This window comes from Portunus trituberculatus, chromosome 10, assembly GCF_017591435.1.
Source record: "Portunus trituberculatus isolate SZX2019 chromosome 10, ASM1759143v1, whole genome shotgun sequence".
In the NCBI taxonomy this organism is placed as follows: Eukaryota; Metazoa; Arthropoda; class Malacostraca; order Decapoda; family Portunidae; genus Portunus; species Portunus trituberculatus.
In genome coordinates this window covers 6196583-6216582 of record NC_059264.1, presented here as the reverse complement: position 1 = coordinate 6216582, position 20000 = coordinate 6196583, and the positions used below count along the sequence as shown (strand labels likewise).

General features: G+C 43.3%; 1 protein-coding gene across 6 annotated transcripts in view; it reads right to left on the bottom strand.

Annotated features, from left to right (window-relative positions):
- Positions 1 to 3769: 3769 nt before the first annotated feature.
- LOC123502116 (mucin-2-like) overlaps positions 3770 to 20000 on the bottom strand; it is a 16878-nt gene continuing 647 nt past the window's right edge. For 3 of the 6 annotated variants that reach the window (XM_045251327.1, XM_045251328.1, XM_045251329.1), the window contains exons 2-11: positions 14890 to 14989; positions 13456 to 13638; positions 12088 to 12201; positions 11436 to 11671; positions 10540 to 10695; positions 8423 to 8593; positions 6752 to 6814; positions 4949 to 5057; positions 4244 to 4376; positions 3770 to 3941 (exon numbers count right to left, since the gene is read on the bottom strand). In XM_045251327.1, the coding sequence (XP_045107262.1) occupies positions 3932 to 3941; positions 4244 to 4376; positions 4949 to 5057; positions 6752 to 6814; positions 8423 to 8593; positions 10540 to 10695; positions 11436 to 11671; positions 12088 to 12201; positions 13456 to 13638; positions 14890 to 14962 (1248 nt within the window). In that variant the 5' untranslated portion in view covers positions 14963 to 14989 and the 3' untranslated portion in view covers positions 3770 to 3931. The remainder of the gene's footprint in view (positions 3942 to 4243; positions 4377 to 4948; positions 5058 to 6751; positions 6815 to 8422; positions 8594 to 10539; positions 10696 to 11435; positions 11672 to 12087; positions 12202 to 13455; positions 13639 to 14889; positions 14990 to 20000) is intronic. The other 3 variants (XM_045251330.1, XM_045251331.1, XM_045251332.1) reach the window with 2 other exon arrangements.

The window sequence follows — 20000 nt, the reverse complement described above, 5'->3', positions numbered from 1 at the left end:
CTACTACTACTACTACTACTACTACTACTACTACTACTGCTGCTGCTACTATTATTACAACTACTACTACTACTACTACTACTACTACTACTACTACTACTACTACTACTACTACTACAACTACTACTACTACTACTATCACCACTGCTAATATTACTACTGCTACTGGTGTTATTCATATCACTAGTACTAATGCAAGGGTTAATACTACGAATAATAATAATAATAATAATAATAACAACAATAATAATAATAATAATAATAATAATAATAATAATGATAATAATAGTAACAACCAGCGTTACCTTTTCAAGTGTGCAGGTCTTGTCGCAAAGCAAACAGACAAACACGCAAACACAAACAAAACAAATGGCAAACTACAAACACAAACACAAGTATTGCCTTCAGTGTTGCCGCGGGTTAGTGCTTGTCCTCCTCCTCCTCCTCCTCCTCCTCCTCCTCCTCCTCCTCCTCCTCCTCCTCCTCTTCCTGGTCCTCCTGGTTGATTTTCCCTCAGCATATCCCTCCTCCAGTTTCCTCTTGCTGCAACCACTGTTTCCTCCTCCTCCTCCTCCTCCATCTTCCTCCTCCTCTTCTTTTTCCTCCATTACTCAATGTTGTGGTCGTTATACTAAAGGTTGGTGTTTTTATCAGCCTTTTACGAGTGTGGTAGTAGTAGTAGTAGTAGTAGTAGTAGTAGTAGTAGTAGTAGTAGTAGCAGCAATAGTAGTGGTAGGATGGCTTTTTACTACTACTACTACTACTACTACTACTACCACCACCACCACTACCAGCACCACCACCACCACCACCACCACAACAACAACAACAACAACAACAACAACAACAACAACAACAACAACAACAACAACAACAACAACAACAACACACTCAAGGTCACAACGCTTAGGTAACCAATAATATAAACCAAAGCCAGTGCGCCACTAATAGAGAGAGAGAGAGAGAGAGAGAGAGAGAGAGAGAGAGGTGGGATTCCCAAGACCTGAACCGCGTCATCTTACCTGGAAGTTTCACCTGCGCTGCCAGACGTAAGGTGTGCTGAGGTGTGTTCAGTATTTAGGTGTGTTATAAAGCTGTTGGAAATGAAGGTATTAATTAGTTTGGACTAGTTTTTGGTACACTGTTCATGAGAGAGGTGTGGTGTTGTAATGAGAGAGAGAGAGAGAGAGAGAGAGAGAGAGAGAGAGAGAGAGAGAGAGAGAGAGAGAGAGAGATGAATTTGTTTTGTTTTGTTTTTTTTTGTCTATTGTTTATTTATTTTCCTTCGTCATCGTGTTTATTTTTTTCTTCCTTCGTTTTATTGTTTTGGTTTCCTTGCTTTGTCCTTTTCTTTATGTTTTGTGCTCTCTCTCTCTCTCTCGTCTTCCCTATTCCTTTTATTCATTTATTCTCATATTTTCATTATTTACTCTTTCTTGTCTTCTTTTCTTCCTTTTTCCTTCCTTCCCTCCCTCTTCTTTCCTTCTCCTCCTCCTCCTCTCCTTTCCTCCATTCCCTCCACCATGAATACATTAACCCTCTTACCTCTGAGTTTGTTTACCTCCTCTCTCCACTCCTTCCCTCCTTTCCTCCATTCGGTTAGAAGGCAATCATAGCCCGGAAACCTCCAACTTTTCTCTCTCTCTCTCTCTCTCTCTCTCTCTCTCTCTCTCTCTCTCTCTCTCTCTCTCTCTCTCTCTCTCTCTCTCTCTCTCTCTCTCTCTCTCTCTCTTTTTTTATTTAAACAAAACTTAATACAAAGAACATGTACCCAAAGGCGCACTGTCGTGTGCTACCTATTCTAAGGGTACTACAATCTATTTCTCTCAATATTTACAAGACTTAAAAATAGATAATATACAAGATCTCAAATCTATTCGTTTCACTTCACTAGCACTATTCACGCACTGCACTACACTGAGTGTCACGTCACAAAGAGTGTCAGAGGAGTTGGCAGTGTCTGTCTCCACTTATGTGCCATCAGTTTGACACTGTGAGTCTCTGAACAAGTTCCACATCCTCTCCTCTCTCTCTCTCTCTCTCTCTCTCTCTCTCTCTCTCTCTCTCTCTCTCTCTCTCTCTCTCTCTCTCTCTCTCTCTCTCTCTCTCTCTCTCTCTCTCTCTCTCTCTCTCTCTCTCTCTCTCTCTCTCTCTCTCTCTCTCTCTCTCTCTCTCTCTCTCTCTCTCTCTCTCTCTCTCTCTCTCTCTCTCTCTCTCTCTCTCTCTCTCTCTCTCTCTCTCTCTCTCTCTCTCTCTCTCTCTCTCTCACACACACACACACACACACTTGTCAACAGCTATTCATCATCACACCAGCGCACACTGACCCCTTAGCAAGCACTCCCAGGTAATCCCCACACCTGCCGCCTCCCGTGTCTTCCTTACCGCTCGTGTCTTCATGCTTCGGTCACGCGTTTCCATTCCTCATCCTTTTCTCTCGCTGTCTTCGTCTTCATCTCGTTTTCTGTGTAATCAATATTCCCTTTTTCATTTTGCTTTATTTGTCTTTTTGCTATCATTTTTTCCTCATTTTTGTCCTACTCTTTTTTTTTTCATTTCCCTCTTCATTTTCATTCTCTCCGTGTTTACTTTGTCACGTTTCTCTTTTCTTTTCTCATTTTCTTATTCATCTTCAATTTCACCATGTTTTCCTTTTAATTTCTTTCATCTTCATTCTCTCCTTGTTTTCTTTTAATTTTTTTGTTCATCATAATTTAGTCTTTATCGTCATTTGTTTTCAGTCCTTCCTTTCTTATCCTTATCGTTGTTTTTCTTTTTCATACCAAACTCTTCCCATTTTTCTTTCTCGGCCTCATTCTGTTATATAAAGGTGTCACAACCATATTCTCTCTCCATCCTTGCTTTCCTTGTGCCTCTATACTCATCTCCTTCCACCTCTTCCCTTTTTTTCCCCATTCTATCTTTGAACTTCACCCTTATCTCGCTCCTCACGATCTCATTTTCGTCTCGCCTCACCATTCTCATCGTTAACTTCCACCTTTCTATCACCTTCCACCCTTTACCTTACGCCTCTCTTCTCACGATCTCATTTTCATCTCGCCTCACCTTCACACTCATCTCTTAACTTTCACTCCTTCCATCATCCTTCCATTCCATCTTCGAGCTTCATCCCCTTCCCTCCTCACGATCTCATTTTCATCTCGCCTCTCACCTTCCCGCCATCCCCTCGTCGTAATAGGTCGGGCGCAGCTAATCTACAATCCTAACTTCACGCCCCGATGGCAGCTCCGGTGGAAACCGATAGTAACTTAATTGAAACTTTGCTCGCCAAGAAGCCAGGCGAACCGTGTAGATTCCCCCCCGATGTGAAAGAATGCCAAGGAAACACGTGTCGGGAGCTGCGAATTAAAGAAACTAATGGGTGACGGGTGGAAGACAGGCAGGGGTGCATTAACACGCTGGATGGTGAAGCGGTAAGTTACGGATTGCCCTGACGCGGATACATGTACGCACTAATATTGGTACAGACTACTTAAAGCAATATAGGTACTTCGCAAATTCTTTAATGACTCAATATTCATTTTTTATTCTGCATTAACACCCTCTACATTAACATTTTCTTTACATATTAAGCATTAAACGTCCTACTAGCTATTTACTCATGTCTAACAGGAAGATGTAATATCCATTTTTCCTTTACCGATCTTCACGGGATTTTTGCAAACGTCCAACACAATCATAGAAAAGATTAACGCGACAGATTCTAGCCACTTTGTTCCCACTCAGTAGGAATATCCAGACACTTTCATAAACATTGAAAGCTTTATTAAAATACAACAAAGATCCACGCAGGTAACAAAAGGTAACCATTATGTACAAGTCTATACAACAATGCAGTGCACGGTGCGGCCTGCTAGCTCCTCACTGAGGCGGGGGAGTGGGGTGGTCCTCTGCCTCACTGTTGAGGGCATCAGCGAGTCCTGCCGGTTGTTAAGTAGGAAATTTGTAGCCACCGAATTTTAAAACCTTGAGAAATATTGAAAAGACGCATAGGTTAGGAATACTTTAGATTAGGTTTTTTTTTTACCTCAAACTCGATCACTAGAAGGTTTTTGCTAACTACCATTTGAAAGAATAAATTAAAGAAATACAAATTAGAACACTAAGTTACATTACGTCATTTCAGTGTCTACCCACTGAAGGATATTTTGAAGCAGCATAAACAGGAACACTATACATGCCTCCCTCGCCTCCACCACATCGCCTCACCCAACCAACGTACCTGTCATTACCTTCAGTGTCCTCATACAAACGCACGGACATCTTGGCGATCTCCACCACCACTGAGAGCCAGTATTTGAAGTCCTCAGAGTTCCTGTAGCTGTTGAACACACACAAGTCGAAGGCGCAGTTCTCTGTGATGGGAGAATTACAGGAAGGTTTGTAACTCGGTAAGAAGCAGTGCCGAGGTGCCCTAAGAAGACTTCAGGCTATTCATAGGGTAGAAAATTTGAACTCCATTTACTACCCTACGCTGGTTTGGTACTTTATGTAGTGTCTGAAAGTGAATCAAACTTTCAATACGGGACAGAATAGAACTCCTTTAACACTATACTAACGCTTTACAACCAAGCTAATTAATTGAACCTTACTGTTGGTCACCCTACTTTAGAAAAGCAACAGAGCGTTTGATCAAGTACAGGTCGAGGTGAAAATGGACAGGTTCACGTAAATCCTATAAATTATTCTTAATGGAAGGCGATGTTCTCTTCTGTAAATTTTTTTTTTTAATGGCAGGCGATGTTCTCTTACAACGGAACAATTAATTTTGCTGAGGAAAAACTTTATATTCCATCACAAGCCAGAAATCAAATAATTCCATGCCATTATAAGACCGAAAACGAATAATTCCATTAACAGTAAACTTATTCCTGTGTTAATGTTCCTCACAGGCCAGCCTCCATGTGTACACCTGGGGTAGACTCACCGATGTGGTGGCGCAGGTGTGGCAGGCGGCCGATCTGGGGTTGAAGCGCGTTGTCGCAAACCTCGAAGAAACGCCTCCTCAAAGTCTCGTTAGCGGTGCAGGGACTCTTCTGTGGAAAGACCGAATCTCAGAAGACTTATTAGAGTGGCGAGGATTGTCAATTGTCTAGTGTACAAAATTCTACATTCCATCGAGAAAAATCAATGAGCAATAAATACACCACGCCAATAAGAGTTTTAACCACGGGAAAGCAGGACAACGAGTTTATGAACTGCCTTAATGACAATATACATTTCGAAACATAAGCGAGACCATCGAAGCATCAGATTTAGAAACTAATGAATACACTTAGACTTCATAATATATATTCACGTATTGAGTTTAGGATACAGAGGAAATGTGAACATGTACGCAGTAACTACAAGGAAATAAGAGAAAGGATACAGCCGTGGGATATTGTTAAAAGATCACTAATGAATTAGTCATCGGAGAGCGACGTGGATCAAGAGGAACTCACGTGAGCGGCTTAAGATTCACGGAAGGAGAGAAATCCGATTAGGAATTCCGTAATAGAAGATTAATGACTAATGGAGACAGATTCGAACTGGGAATTAAGGGAATGGAATTGAACATTGTCCCAGCAAAACTAGGGATGTTAACAGACAGAACAAATCCGTTCTAGTTTCACGTGTATTCCTTTAACTATAAACCGTTTACCTTTAAAGATGTATGTATGTGGAACACTATGTATTTGGAACACCGTAATTAAGACTTGTGCACACATACAGCTAACATACCCGACATTAGACAGAGCGACTTTTGTATCGTTACTTTCGTTGAAGTACCATTAACAACTGTTACCAAGTCAAATAATTCTAGTTGGTTACAATGGACTACTGTGCACATTTACAAGGTGCAACGCTGCTTCAAGACTCAGGTCACCCAGCAAACATACCAGCGTGAATCGGCGCGGCGCATGACAAGTAACATGACCTTGAAACTAGCGACCTTTAACATACCAGTGATCCCTGACCACTTAGACCCCGGCTGGCGGCCCGTAGTGTGGAGAGAATACTGAGTGGTCAAGCGTCATGCACAACACGTACTGAACAAGTTGTGCTGGTGCTGCAGTGGCGGGGGGTGAGGGGAGGGAAGAGGGGGAGGATGGAGGGGAGGTGAGCGTGTCGAGAGTTGAAGTATAGGATTTTTGTGGGCCGAGGTGGTGAAGGCAGAGATGCGTGGCTGGAGAGGTTGGGTTGGGATGAGGCGGAGTGAAGGTGTGGGATGATGTGAGCTTTAGGAGTGGGAGAGCTCTGGAGCTTATAGAATTGTCAGTGGCGTGGTTGTGAACATAAACCAAAACCTAATAAATTTAGTGAAAATTGAAACTAAACGAACCAATAAACGAGGCATTGAAAACTAACCGGTTAACCTTACCGTCGCATCAAAAGACAAGAATCGTGCAAATAACAGAAGAAACATCGTGACGTGCTGGTGTACATCGACAAGTATACGTGCAAGTCTTACAACTACATACCAATATTAGCTGCAACAGAATTTCCCAAGCTCTCCTTCCTTAAGTTCACTTGAAAGCACAGCGAATGAATAGCATGTCATATCAAACTACAATATAATTTCCTAGATGGCTTTCTATCTTGCGTTCAATCGAAAATAAAATTAATAAAGGTACAAGTAAAGGTGTATACAAATGAACCGTAACAATGTGTCAAACTGTAGCAAAAGCATTGATGTAAAGATGCAAACCCCACCCTCATCTTCCCTTCCCTTCCCCAATCCACTCACCGTCTCCTCATCGTGGCATCCCCTGCACGGCGCCTTGCATTGGGAGTTGCTCTGCATTTGGGTCTGCAAGGAGGGGGAGGTTAGGAGGAAGCAAGCGGCGACGTGGGCAATGATTCACACAAACTTGTTCACACCCGCCATTATGCGCCAACACCACTTTTTGTTGCGGCGTCCCGAGGCAGAAGCGATGCTGGGATGTTGAAACTCCGCCACTCCCCCATTTTCCCACTGCTCCACTGCCACCCCACCCTCTTCGCTTCTTCCCCCACTCAACTCACTCACTCGTCTTCCCTCCCTCTCCCCTTGCATCTCCTCCAGCGCTCTCCACTCTTGTGCCTCGCTGTTGGAATTTCAGCGTCTCACCTCTCCCTGTCCCCCTCTCCACTTCTCTGCAGTATCACCTCCCTCCATTCCTCGCGTGTTGAAATAGCTCACTCTGCCTCCTGCTGTTCTGCCGCTCCCTCTCTCCCACCCTTCCTCACTCCCTCTCTGGCGTGCTGCTTCCTTGCTTATACTAGTCGTGTTTGAAGCGCAATTTTTATACCGGTTTCGTTTCGCTTAGTTTTTTTTTTTTCCCTTTAAGACCATCCCTAAACTCCTACTGACTTCGTTCACTACAAGACCATAAAATACCCTTCATTCCACCCTTTCACAATGGAGTCCGTTTTGCTAACTTTTTTTTTTCTCTCCCTCAAGAGACTTAAGTGATTCCTTACTATACTTTGCTATAAAATAACCATAAATAACCATTAAACACGCTAAATTGTACTCCTATTCACTATGGAATGTGAAGAAATATTGCTTCACCAAGGCATTAAAATGAAAACTTGTAGTTTAAGAAAAAGGCTCAATACAAACTTTCTACCTCACAGGCTGGGAGTTTAGATATTAGGTTTTTCCAGCCCAGTCCGGGAAATTCAAAGTAGCAGAGAAATCAGTCCCCGCCGCGTGCTGCCGGGAACCCGACCCACGTAACAGGACCTGACGCTACCGGGAACTCGACTGCGCGGGATAATTAACAGTCCCACATTGCAAGAGTCTCACGTGTTCCCCTGACCTTGACGTGAAGTATGGAAGAAAAACAGAGCTACCGAGAACACCAAGTCGTATTTTCCAGCGAATAAAACGGACCCTGAAGCAATGTAAAGAAAACCTGATCAGTATACGTCAAATTAAAAGAAATAGTTTGGAATAATATGAAGTTAAGGATACCCACTTAATGCTTACAAGTGGAAGAAAGTACGAATAGTGAAGAATTTTCAAAGACGTGGGTCAAAGGTATTGTAACCTAGCACCGATAGCTGTTAATACTACCTAAATACACCATGGGCAAACCGACACCAGCTAAATGAACGCGCTTGACAACCTAGCTAAATTAATGTAACCGATTAGAAAAGAAAATTGTAACCATGAATAACAATTTAAAGGGAAAATTCTAATTAGAGAAACATCAGGAAAAAAAAAGGAATAGCGATAATATTTACACATCCGAAGATTAAGAAAATTAAATGAACAAAAAAGCATTCTTGAAATAAATAAATGAAGAAAAAAAAGAAACCCCACACTAGAGCGTAAAACAATCTAAAACCTCAAACAAAACCCACCCTCAAACTAATGCAGGGATGGAAACAAACCAAAACCCACGAGACACTCCTACAAAACCCATCATACCTTCCAGGAGTTAGGGAAGGCGAGGGGGAAGAAGGAGAGCGGGTGCACGATTCCCCCTCTGCTGGTGAAGTCATCGTCCACGTGGTAGTTGAAGTGTCCACAGAGGCCGTCCAGCTCGTCAGTGTGGGTGGCGTGGGCGATGACGTCAAGGCGGTGAGGGCAGTGGATCAGCTGACGGAGGTTAGGGACGTTACTTACTGGGCTTAAGAAATACAGGCCGGGTATTGTTCAGAAAAAGAAACACGGCAGGTTTTCAGTGTCCTGTCGTGGGATTACAAGACATGGAGGGTTTCAATGTCCTGTCATGGGATTGCCAGAAAATTAAGGGTGAGGTTCCTTGTCCTTTCGTGGGATTAGGAATAAATACAGTTGGTTGTCATTGTTCTGTCGTGGGATTAGAAATATAAGGAAATAAAGAAAACGGAACACCAAGGCCAAAAGCAGCAAGAGCGTTTTAAGAGCGTTATGGACAAGTCAAGGTTAAAAATTGCTCATTTCCACGGACGCCAGTGACACCTACCCAGCTATATAAAGGACACCCATCGAATGAAATGTATCTGGCTATATAAAGCGAAAAGACCAGACAGTACCCCTCCCTGTACTAAACCCATGAATTTCTGTCCACGATCAACACTGACAGATGTCGGACAAATGCAGGACGTAAGGCTCTATGCAACACTTTTCCTAGAGTTGTCCGACAAATGCAGGACGTAAGCTACATGCAACACACTGAAGGCTCTATTCAACACGGTATTCCTAGGAGTTGCGCCGAGAAATACAAGACAAGACCATACATGTACTTTGTCCAGGATTAACACTTCAGTAGCAACTCAAATGAAATTCCACCCTTTTCCTAGTAGTTGCGTGACAGGAATGAGGACATGAAGAGTAGCGGCCCTGTTCATCATACCATTCATCATTTCACAGGCTCATTTCACCCTCCTAACACACGCCTCACCACGCGCCACCACCACTATCACACCATTTCACACTTCGCAGCTGTTGTCACCACCACAATACTACACCACGCACTGCAATTCCCTGCACCAATTAACTACAGCTTCACAACGCACCTCACCAATAAATACCCTAGTTTCTGATTTCCTTCCACAATGCACCACAAATTAATCCTTAGTTTCTAATATAATTTTCCTTCAGGCTCCCTTCACTATCGTTTCTTACCTTTTAACCTTCAGTATCATGACACGTTTTGATGATTATTCTGCTTACCGTTTCGTGACTTTATATAGCTTCAGAAACTTATGTGGGGATTAAATTAGTGAAGACTGGCCATTCCTAATATCAATAAAATTATCTTGTAACCAAAAGGTGGTAAAAAATGCATCCCACTACTGAAGGGGGTTACATACGCCACCCCCACACACTAAAACTTCTCTCGTCACCGTTAATGGTCTCACCACGTAATCACCGCCTTACCAATATCAGGCGCTGTATACCCTGCCGTCACCTTCACTCTATACCTAATTCATCTTATGGTATTCTTTCTTAATCCGCCTCTAAATTACACGTTTAAATCACCACTAACATCCCACACTCCAATACCTACCAACTGTCACCAGTCATCACGCTCGCCAGTCACCATTTACCCTTAGCCACAGGAATACCACCTAATCAACTATTCTATTCCACTTTTGTAATCCACATAAATCCACAACCTCTAACACTCCCTCTCATAACATCTTCCCGCAGTCACTCTTCCTATCACCAACACCCTAAACTGTCAGTCACCTAACACTTGACAAATCTAGCTCACTAACCGTAACCCACCCACTGAAACCCACACCCTAATATTCAAACCACGTCACTATCACCCTTAATCTCGTTCCTAACCCAAAGTAACCCACCCCACTTGAAACCCACACCCTAATACTCAAACCCCGCACACCTAGTACTCAAACTCAAGTCACTATCACCTTAACTCTTTAATTCACCCGCTTACCATTCTTACATCCGTCACCCTATCACCTCCACACACTAATAACACCGTCACCCTCCCATTTTTTTTCACCTTATTACCGTCACCCTATCACTATCTTCACACCCACACCCTAACAATGTCATCGTCACTATTATCACCCCAAGTAAGACAGACGCACCATAATCCTGCTGGAGCCGAAGAGGGTGAGGCAGTGAGGAGACTGGTTGCCCCAGGGTGAGCGCCAGGCCAGCACAGGGTGACAGCCATCAGGGGACTTGAGGTGGTAGACTTTGTTGGCTTCCGAGATGGAGAAGGGGTGGCCATTAACTTGCACCTGTAGAGGATATTTTAAGTTTTTCTCCGAGATTCTACGTTTCAGTCCTGCAAGTTCTTATTCACGTTTAAATCATAATATTGAGAGTCTCATGCGTTTTGGTCCAATACAGTTTTATTCTCACCAATTGATAGTTTAAGTTTTACTCCCAGATTCTACGTTTCAGTCCTGTAAGTTCTTATTCACGTTTAAATCATAATATTGATAGTCTTATAGGTTTTAGTCCTATAAATTGCCCCCTAGTTCATTTTGTTCATTCTCTTCATTCATTTTTTCCTCAAGTATACAAGTTTCACTACATTTTATCTTCGCTGCTCATTCATTCACATCACACGGCCATCACCATCTGTCATACATGTTCCTCGGTTCAACTCGCATCAGCACTTCCAGCATTCCTACTCCGGCCCGCCATCACCTCTTTCCCTGACCATCACTAAAACTTTTCACCCTGTACCACACCACAACCACCTCACCATCACCAAATTTCTCCTTTCACCACCAACTGCCCTCACAATCACACCACTTCAGCTCTTATCCTCCCCCCATTACCACACATCACCTTGCCCTTCCAGCGTCTCTACTTACCTCCTCTGTCACTCACCATCACTACCCTCGCATCCTTCCATCATTAACACCTGTCCTCACAAACTCACTACAACAACTACTACTATTACCTCGACCCCGTGACCTTCTCCCTCATGTCTCAACCTTCACCACCTCATCCCCTCCGCGCCACTCACATCAAACACGGCGCCGTTAGACATTGTGATAACGGTGTGGCGGTCGTTCTTGAAGGTAGTGTGGGCGAGGCAGGAGGCGCGGCCGAAACACTCCTCGAACTCACTGAACACGCCCATGTCGGGGTAGAAGGCGTAACCGCGCTGGGCCAGAGTGTAGTTACAGACGCCGTGGAAGTCATAGCGGTGGCCGTCGAAGGTGATGTGGTGGGGATCGTCATACACTGTACATCTGCTGCCTGTGGGGAAGAAAAGGTGTAGCGAGAAGGGAATCTTGGAGAGGGAAAAGCGACGACTACAAATTTCATGGACCAGAAGACGAGGGTTTTTTCCATCAAGCAAAATAGAACGTTAAAATGCAAGAATAGGACCAAATGTTAATCAACAGAAAATTTTTAGAACAGATCGGAAAGGAAGAAAGTTAAACCCAAAAGATTCCTTATGATACAACTTAAATCATTGTAATACACGAAGTACAAAATAACCAAGATATATCACTAATCACTTTTAAAAGACCAAATTGAAAAGCAAAAGAAAAAGAAAGTTAAACCCGAGAGATACCTTATGATACAACTTGTCAATCCTATCACTAATAGAACTGATAAGCATCATTAAACACTTTCCACGTGATCAAACACCCATACGAGTCACTCACAGCATTCAGCAATCTTGGGGCTCGGGTGCCAGCAGGAGTCACGGCACTGGAGTGTCACGCAGTGGGAGGTGATCTCGGCACCCTCGAAGTACAGCTGCCCATCAAACTCGCAACCTGGAGTGACAGAGGGGCGGCGACATGTTCAGAGGGAGAGGGGGATGCGTCACAAGGAGAAAGGAAGGGAAATGTTGGATAGGTGTATAGGAAGAGTGTGAAGCGTTATAGCGAAGGGGACGGATAGGGAAGAAGTAAAAGGATGGAATAGCGTAAGAGGAGAGCTTTCAGGGAAAAGGGAAAAGCTGGAACAGTAGGGGAGACCGATGCGTTGCAGTGAGGAAGGGAAAGACTGGAGAAGTGTACAGGGAGAGGGTGATGTGTTACGGCGAAGGGTAAGGATTGGGAAAAGGAAAAGGCTCTAATAGCGTAATGGGAAAGGATGGGGGGAAAGGAAAAGGTTCGAATAGTGTAATGGGAGAGTTGAATGGCAGAGTTTTCAGGGGGGAAGGAAAAGTTGGATGGAATAATGTAGGAGATGAGTTACAGACGATACTTTCAGTGAGGAAGCGAAAAAGCTGGATTTAAATGTTCTAGGTAAGAAAGGCGTATTAAGTAATATTTAATGGAGTTTTTGAGCTTAAGGAAAAGTGATAGTCGGAGTAGAATTGTTTGAAAAGTGACTATGGGTGAGAAAGGAAGTGTTAATAGAGGAGCTAGGAATGAACAATGACAGACAACGATGATAGAAAGTAAAGGGCAAAGGTGAAAAGAATCAGCGTTTGAAAATAAAAAGATCAGTGTCGATAAAAGAAAAACGAAGATGTAAACGTGTTAGAAATAAACTAGGATAGCGTTTGAAAGGAATGAAAAGGACACTTGATAAAAGATGGAAAATGAAAGAAAAGGCAAAGAAAAAGAAAAGGCAAAGAAAAGCGATGATGGAAAAAAGCGAAGGAGAAACGTGGATGGAAAGCGTTTGAAAGGAATGAAAAGGACACTTAAAAAATATGGAAAATGAAAGAAAAGGCAAAGAAAAGCGATGATGGAAAAAAAAGCGAAGGAGAAACGCGGATGGAAAGCGAGAATACAATTACTGGAGTAGAAGCGCTTACTAAATAGTACACAAGGAACAAGCAAGATAATTTAAGTAGGAAAATCAAGAAAAACTAAATCAGCCGCTTCACTATGGCACAAGTCCCTGTTTTTGTCCCACCATGACCACTTCACCATTCTTCTCACTATGACGAAGACTCCGCCGTCATCATCCTTACTAATCTAACTCCACTACCTTTTAAAATCTTCCTCTGAAAAGCGAACCCAGTAAATCACTCCTACACGACTAGCACCGCCTCTCAACACCCTGCCACTCACAATCCTTCTGTCCCGGCTTGCCCAGGTAGCGCCGCACCACCTTGCCGTCCTCGCACACCAGCTGGAGACACACCCGCGGCAGGCTCAACACCACCTCACCCTCCCCGTAGCTTTCGTCGCCAAAGCAGCACCGCTTGGGCCTCGGGAAAGGTTCGATTATTATGATGTCCTTTACCTTTTCTTCTGAGTAGAGGGAGAAAGGAAGGTAAGGGGCTGGTACCGGTATTCTTCGTGTGCTACGTTGTTTGTTTTTTCCAACAGGTTATGTAGAAAACACTGAAGGGGATGAAAAAATATTCGCAGTTCTTACCAAGATTTAAGAATGGAAGGATAAGAACCAGTAAATATGAAGTGATAGTACTGAAAGAGAAGTGCAAATTTGAAGGATCAAGGGATAGAATGTTAAACAAAACTGCAGTTAGGGTCTTAACATACATAATTGCAGTTAGATTCTAATAACATCTAGATTTAATTCAGAACAATGATACGAGCGAAATTCAATAAAAACGCCCATAGGAACCGTGTGGTGTCTGAGTGGTGTCTTTAGGGGAAACTGGGTAACTTTTTCAGTACCAAAGACGGTTTTCACTTTCCTACATTACGTAGACACCAAGGCATGAAGGACAGTAGGCAGCGAGCATCGGGGTGACGTGCGGAACATCCCGTGTTGATTACCGAGGGGTGACGCGTGCGGCCATGAGAGCCAATGGGAATTACATCAACAGGAAACTTATCGCGAGTGTTTGATTGGCGCGGTGATGGTGACGGTGGCGCAGTAGGGATGACAACGTGTGCACCTCAGGATTCTGTATTTCCTCATCCGAAGAATTTAGCGCGAAGGGCGTTTTGTTCACTTCAGGGGGAAAGTTCGACAACACAGGTCTAATATTCACAGTTCGTCCTGAACCAGGCGTGTTAGGACAAGAGACACGAGATAGTGGGGGACTGCGGGAGACATTTTAATCAAGGCATGAAAAAATTGCCACTTTAGCGTGGGTTTCATTGTCGGGAGGACGCAGGGGAAGGGCAAGGCGGAGGGGAGTAGAGGGGACGGGGCATCCTGATGACGGGTGGGGGGGGAAGCGAGAAATTTTGGACAAGGCTGCGTGGTGCGCGGCACAAAGCATGACCACTTGGACAGTAAATAAAACTTCAAAGTGAATTTCACGCTTCACTTATGAATATTGACGCTAAATTAAAACCATTGTATTACATATCCGGTGACCCGAGCAACTCTTCTGTACCACAAGCAGAACACTAGAAATAGAACACAAGATTATAAAACCTATTTAGAGTGATATAGTTGACAATACACAACCACGTGGCTTAGTTAAAAATAAACCCTTCCTGTTATGATTAAGGGGGTGGTGGTGGTGGTGGTGGTGGTGGTGGTCGCGTCTAAACAAAGGTTCATAAACAACCTGGGAAACCCACCTTCATCCTGAGCCAGAGTCACCTGGGCGAGGAGCAGCAGGAAGGGGACGAGCCACGCTACCAGGGAATACATCTCGTGCACGTGTCTGTCAACACCAGGCTGGGGAGGCAACGAGGCAAACATTGACTGCTGGAACTAAAATTGAAGTAAAATTAAAGCAGTTAAGACTTCCTCACTAGCAATTACCTACAATTTGGAGTTTCCACTAGCGAGGGAGGGACGCGGGACGCGGCCGGCAACAAAGACCGTCTTCGTTTCCCCAAGCCAAAGTCAAAGAAATCGTGACGAGGTGAGAATTAGACACCAAGGAGGATTTCCCGGAGTTTGCCTTCTAAGGATGGAGACCAAGGGAAAAGTGGAGCGGCAAGGTGATTAGTGATTCACCGTCCCACATCAGGCGCCACAGGCCTCCACTGGCTCAACAACAGACCACCGCCACACACCACGTGCATTTATAGAAAGCTGTAATATTGGCCAAGCGCCTCAGCGTTTGATTTACCTCCCTCTGAAGGCCATCATTACTCTTCCAAACCTTCAGATCAAGACACCAAACCTTCAAAATAAGATTTCCATATTTCTCCTTATTCTAAATTTATTTATTTCATCTGAAGCGAGTCGACATTATGTACACTACACATTCTATACATTCTATCTATCAGTCCAACATTTGACACGCGAACAACATACATTTTTTTTCTACTTACCGCCAACACTTATGGTCAGTCCCATCCTCACCAAACTTAACGCTAGCAGAACCACAACACAAACTACTAATTTGCTATGCCTTCTCGATGGGCTCTTCTCTATACCACTCCGCCGTCTCAAATCCTAAACTATTGTGTCCCGTCTGTCTCTGGTATCGTACGCCATCCTGCCACTGGTATTGTCTATGGTGTTCTCTGCGATACATTAGATATAAACCTTACTTCTGTTACCCTATTACTCCTATTTTCACTGGTTTTCCGTTTTTTTTACCTAACATTGGTCTTCCTCTGGAAAAGGAAAGGTGATCGTCCATCTAAGGGTCCGGAACAGATCTCACTAATCTTAATTAAGTTTTATGAACCTATCTTCTCCCTTTCTTCCCCATGTCCACTCAACCTTTTTATCCCTCGCCTCCTTAACTTGCCTTCCTACCTCCTTCCTCCTCTTTCTTCCCGCCTCCGCTCCTTCACTAATACCACCTTGCCTTATTATACGTCTATTATATCCCTGTGGTCGGAACCTTAACCACATCCGAACTTCATTCCTTCCACCACTTCCTCTCCACCTCTCCACTTCCCCCGTAAATCCTGAATCAAACTTTTTATACCTCTGTTTACACTGTACCTTTGCCGCACCGACCTGACTCTTCTCCCATTACATCACTCACCTTTTCTTCCTCATACGATCGTTCACCCGCCTGCACTCAGAAACCCCTTGCATTCACTACAATTTTTCAACTAAACCATCCATCCACCTTCCCTTCCTCACACGATCGTTCACCCGCCTGTATTCTAAAATCCCTTGCTCACTACAATATTTCAACTTCCCACAGACAACTAGCCGAGTTTAAGAGTTTCCCCTTATGATAAACTAGAAATCTTTCCAATCCATCACCAGACCCATAAAAATACCCTTAAACAAAAGTATCTTCAACTAGAGCATTTGGGGAGATTGTGAGAGCAACAGCGTTTCAGAATATGGGCCAATGTCACACCAAGCTTCCCTCTTACGTATGCTTATATTCAAGTCCCTACCACACCACACCACCACATGCCTACATTTACCACTTCCCAAACACGACACCCAACATACATCACACACAGCACCACCAGTTTCCCCTCTCTACCACAAACACCAATCCTGGCCACACCCAGCCACACCACACAACTCACTAGCCTGTCAGGTCAATGCTGCCTCTTGGAGTCGCTTAGACACGGTGCGGGACGAGTTACAAAGCTGGAGTCTGGTTGAGGAGTCACTGTTACGATAGTTTGGGTTGTTACTTGGCTTGTTATGTAAGGGTTGTTTCTCTTCCACCTTGTTACGTGACAGATGAGATGCGTTTACCTGTGGATGTCCTTAATATGGCGTAAGTTAGGGTAGTTACTTGCTGGTACACTTGCTATGTGATACGAGATGGATACAGTTTTGGATTTCCAGTGAAGATTTAATAGTATCCAGTGAAATAAATGTTAGTTAGACTATTAAACGCTTATACATATCACTTCCTACGCTAGTTAAGATATGGCATCCAGTGAAGTGTTACTAGTATCGAGTGAAAGAAAGTTACACCATCCGTAATATTAAAACGCCTATACACGTCACTTCCTACACTAGTCGAGTCACTATTGCATTTACATTTTAACCCTATTCTATACTCACCTAGCAGACACCATCCCTTTCCAGCCACACCCTGCCAGACCTACGTACCCTGCAGCAGAAAATCTAAACCTACATCCCATACTTTAAACACTCCACCATATCGCTACCTTTTCACCCAACCTGACACCTACACCCTGCCACCACCCTTTGTACCCTGCAGCCCCGAGTGTCCGCTACGTCCTTACCGCGTCAGGGCCTTCAAGGTGACAGATCCTAAAACACCCGCGAGAGTTCAACGTCCTAACGCGCGCCTGTCACCGTCGCCTTTTTATAACGACCCGCGAACAAAGACAGCAGCGCCAGGCCAGCGAGGTGTACAGGCTCGGGACGACCCTATTTACACGACGCCAGGCGGTAAAGCAAGGCGGCTCGTACACTCGCGATTCCAGGAAAGTGTGGCGCAGTTGTGTTAATATTTCTGGACTTCACGTATTTGTCAGAAGTTTCCGCGTGTCCGTGTCGGCGCGTCTGGTCTGCCCCGTGTTCTGGCCGGTGTTCTTCCCGCCGTAAAGGACTGAACGGATTACCGGTGACATGCAAGACGAAAAGTATAGTAAAGATACGCGTTTTGAATATCCTGCTCCACGTGATGCAAGTCTGTTCTAAGGCTGTACATTAATACGAGACTGATTAGGCGATGCTGACAATGTGGCATTGCACTATACGTAACTAAAGTACATCTGGCTTTGCTCTACACGCCGCTGAAATACAAGACGCTCTAGAGAACGAAGGCACGCACATTTACGACTAACGGATCAAATTGCCGGTAACCGTGTAGCTTTAATACATCCAGACAAGGCTCACCTACACGAAGTAACGCACGTTCAACCTGAATACCATGACGCGTTTCCATATTCGTTCTGCTTACCATCTGATGATCTTTCACAACTTCTGATACTTGTGTTGGGGGTTAAAATAGCGTAGACTGGCCATTAATCTCTACCACTATAGATCTTAACAGCTATAAAGTGGTCTAATCTCACAAAATCACAGGTAAAAAGTTCCAATACTGAAGGGGTTAATAACTTTAATACTCAACCTTCCTACACCAGTAAGAAGAGTGAATCCCAAGAAGAGTGAATCACCAAACAGTAAGAAGACGGAATCACCAAACACTAAATAGTAAGAAGACGGAATCACCAAACAGTAAGAAGACGGAATCACCAAACACTAAATAGTAAGAAGACGGAATCACCAAACAGTAAATAGTAAGAAGACGGAATCACCAAACACTAAATAGTAAGAAGACGGAATCACCAAACACTAAATAGTAAGAAGACGGAATCACCAAACAGTAAATAGTAAGAAGACGGAATCACCAAACAGTAAATAGTAAGAAGACGGAATCACCAAACACTAAATAGTAAGAAGACGGAATCACCAAACAGTAAATAGTAAGAAGACGGAATCACCAAACAGTAAATAGTAAGAAGACGGAATCACCAAACAGTAAATAGTAAGAAGACGGAATCACCAAACAGTAAATAGTAAGAAGACGGAATCACCAAACAGTAAATAGTAAGAAGACTGAATCACCAAACACTAAATAGTAAGAAGACGGAATCACCAAACACTAAATAGTAAGAAGACGGAATCACCAAACACTAAATAGTAAGAAGACGGAATCACCAAACACTAAATAGTAAGAAGACGGAATCACCAAACACTAAATAGTAAGAAGACGGAATCACCAAACAGTAAATAGTAAGAAGACGGAATCACCAAACACTAAATAGTAAGAAGACGGAATCACCAAACAGTAAATAGTAAGAAGACGGAATCACCAAACACTAAATAGTAAGAAGAGTGAATCACCAAACACTAAATAGTAAGAAGAGGGAATCACCAAACACTAAATAGTAAGAAGAGGGAATCACCAAACACTAAATAGTAAGAAGAGGGAATCACCAAACACTAAATAGTAAGAAGAGGGAATCAAACACTAAATAGTAAGAAGACGGAATCACCAAACAGTAAATAGTAAGAAGACGGAATCACCAAACAGTAAATAGTAAGAAGACGGAATCACCAAACAGTAAATAGTAAGAAGAGGAATCACCAAACAGTAAGAATGAAGGAATCACCAAACACTAAGAATGAAGGAAAACGCTAACAGGCATCCCATTTTCCTTCGACCAATTCCTCGACACTACTGTACCATATCCTTGCTGCTCCTACAAACGGCACTAACTAGTATTCGTATCAAACGCCAAATAAACCTAAGGTCGCAAACGGAACATTAATACCCTACACAAATAAAACGAGTAACAAACGATTCACCCGTGAGAAGTTTCTAGGTCAAACACCATTAGTAAACACGGATTTTATAACCTAGAAACACATAAGAGCCTTGAAGAACACCCAAAAGAACCGTATAAACCCAATTTTGTAACCTAAAACCACTTGTAGGTTAATCCTCGAAAAGCTGGAGAAATTTTACTAACTGGTTTGGTAATCTAGAACTACACCAGGTAGAAAACTTGGCGATCGTAAAGACATCGAAAACAAAACAGAGACAAACCTATTCTTAACCCTCGAAATAAGTAGGTAAAGAATCATTAGTACTTCCTATATATTCTATCACTGGACGCACACACAACCATTAAAGAAGACATCGATTAACTTTACCACACTATTATCAAGACTTATACACCTTTGACAAACAACCGATATTAAATCAAGCTCTGTTAAATATACATCCCGTCCCCACCAAAAAAAAAAAAAAAAAAGCACGAACAAGCTT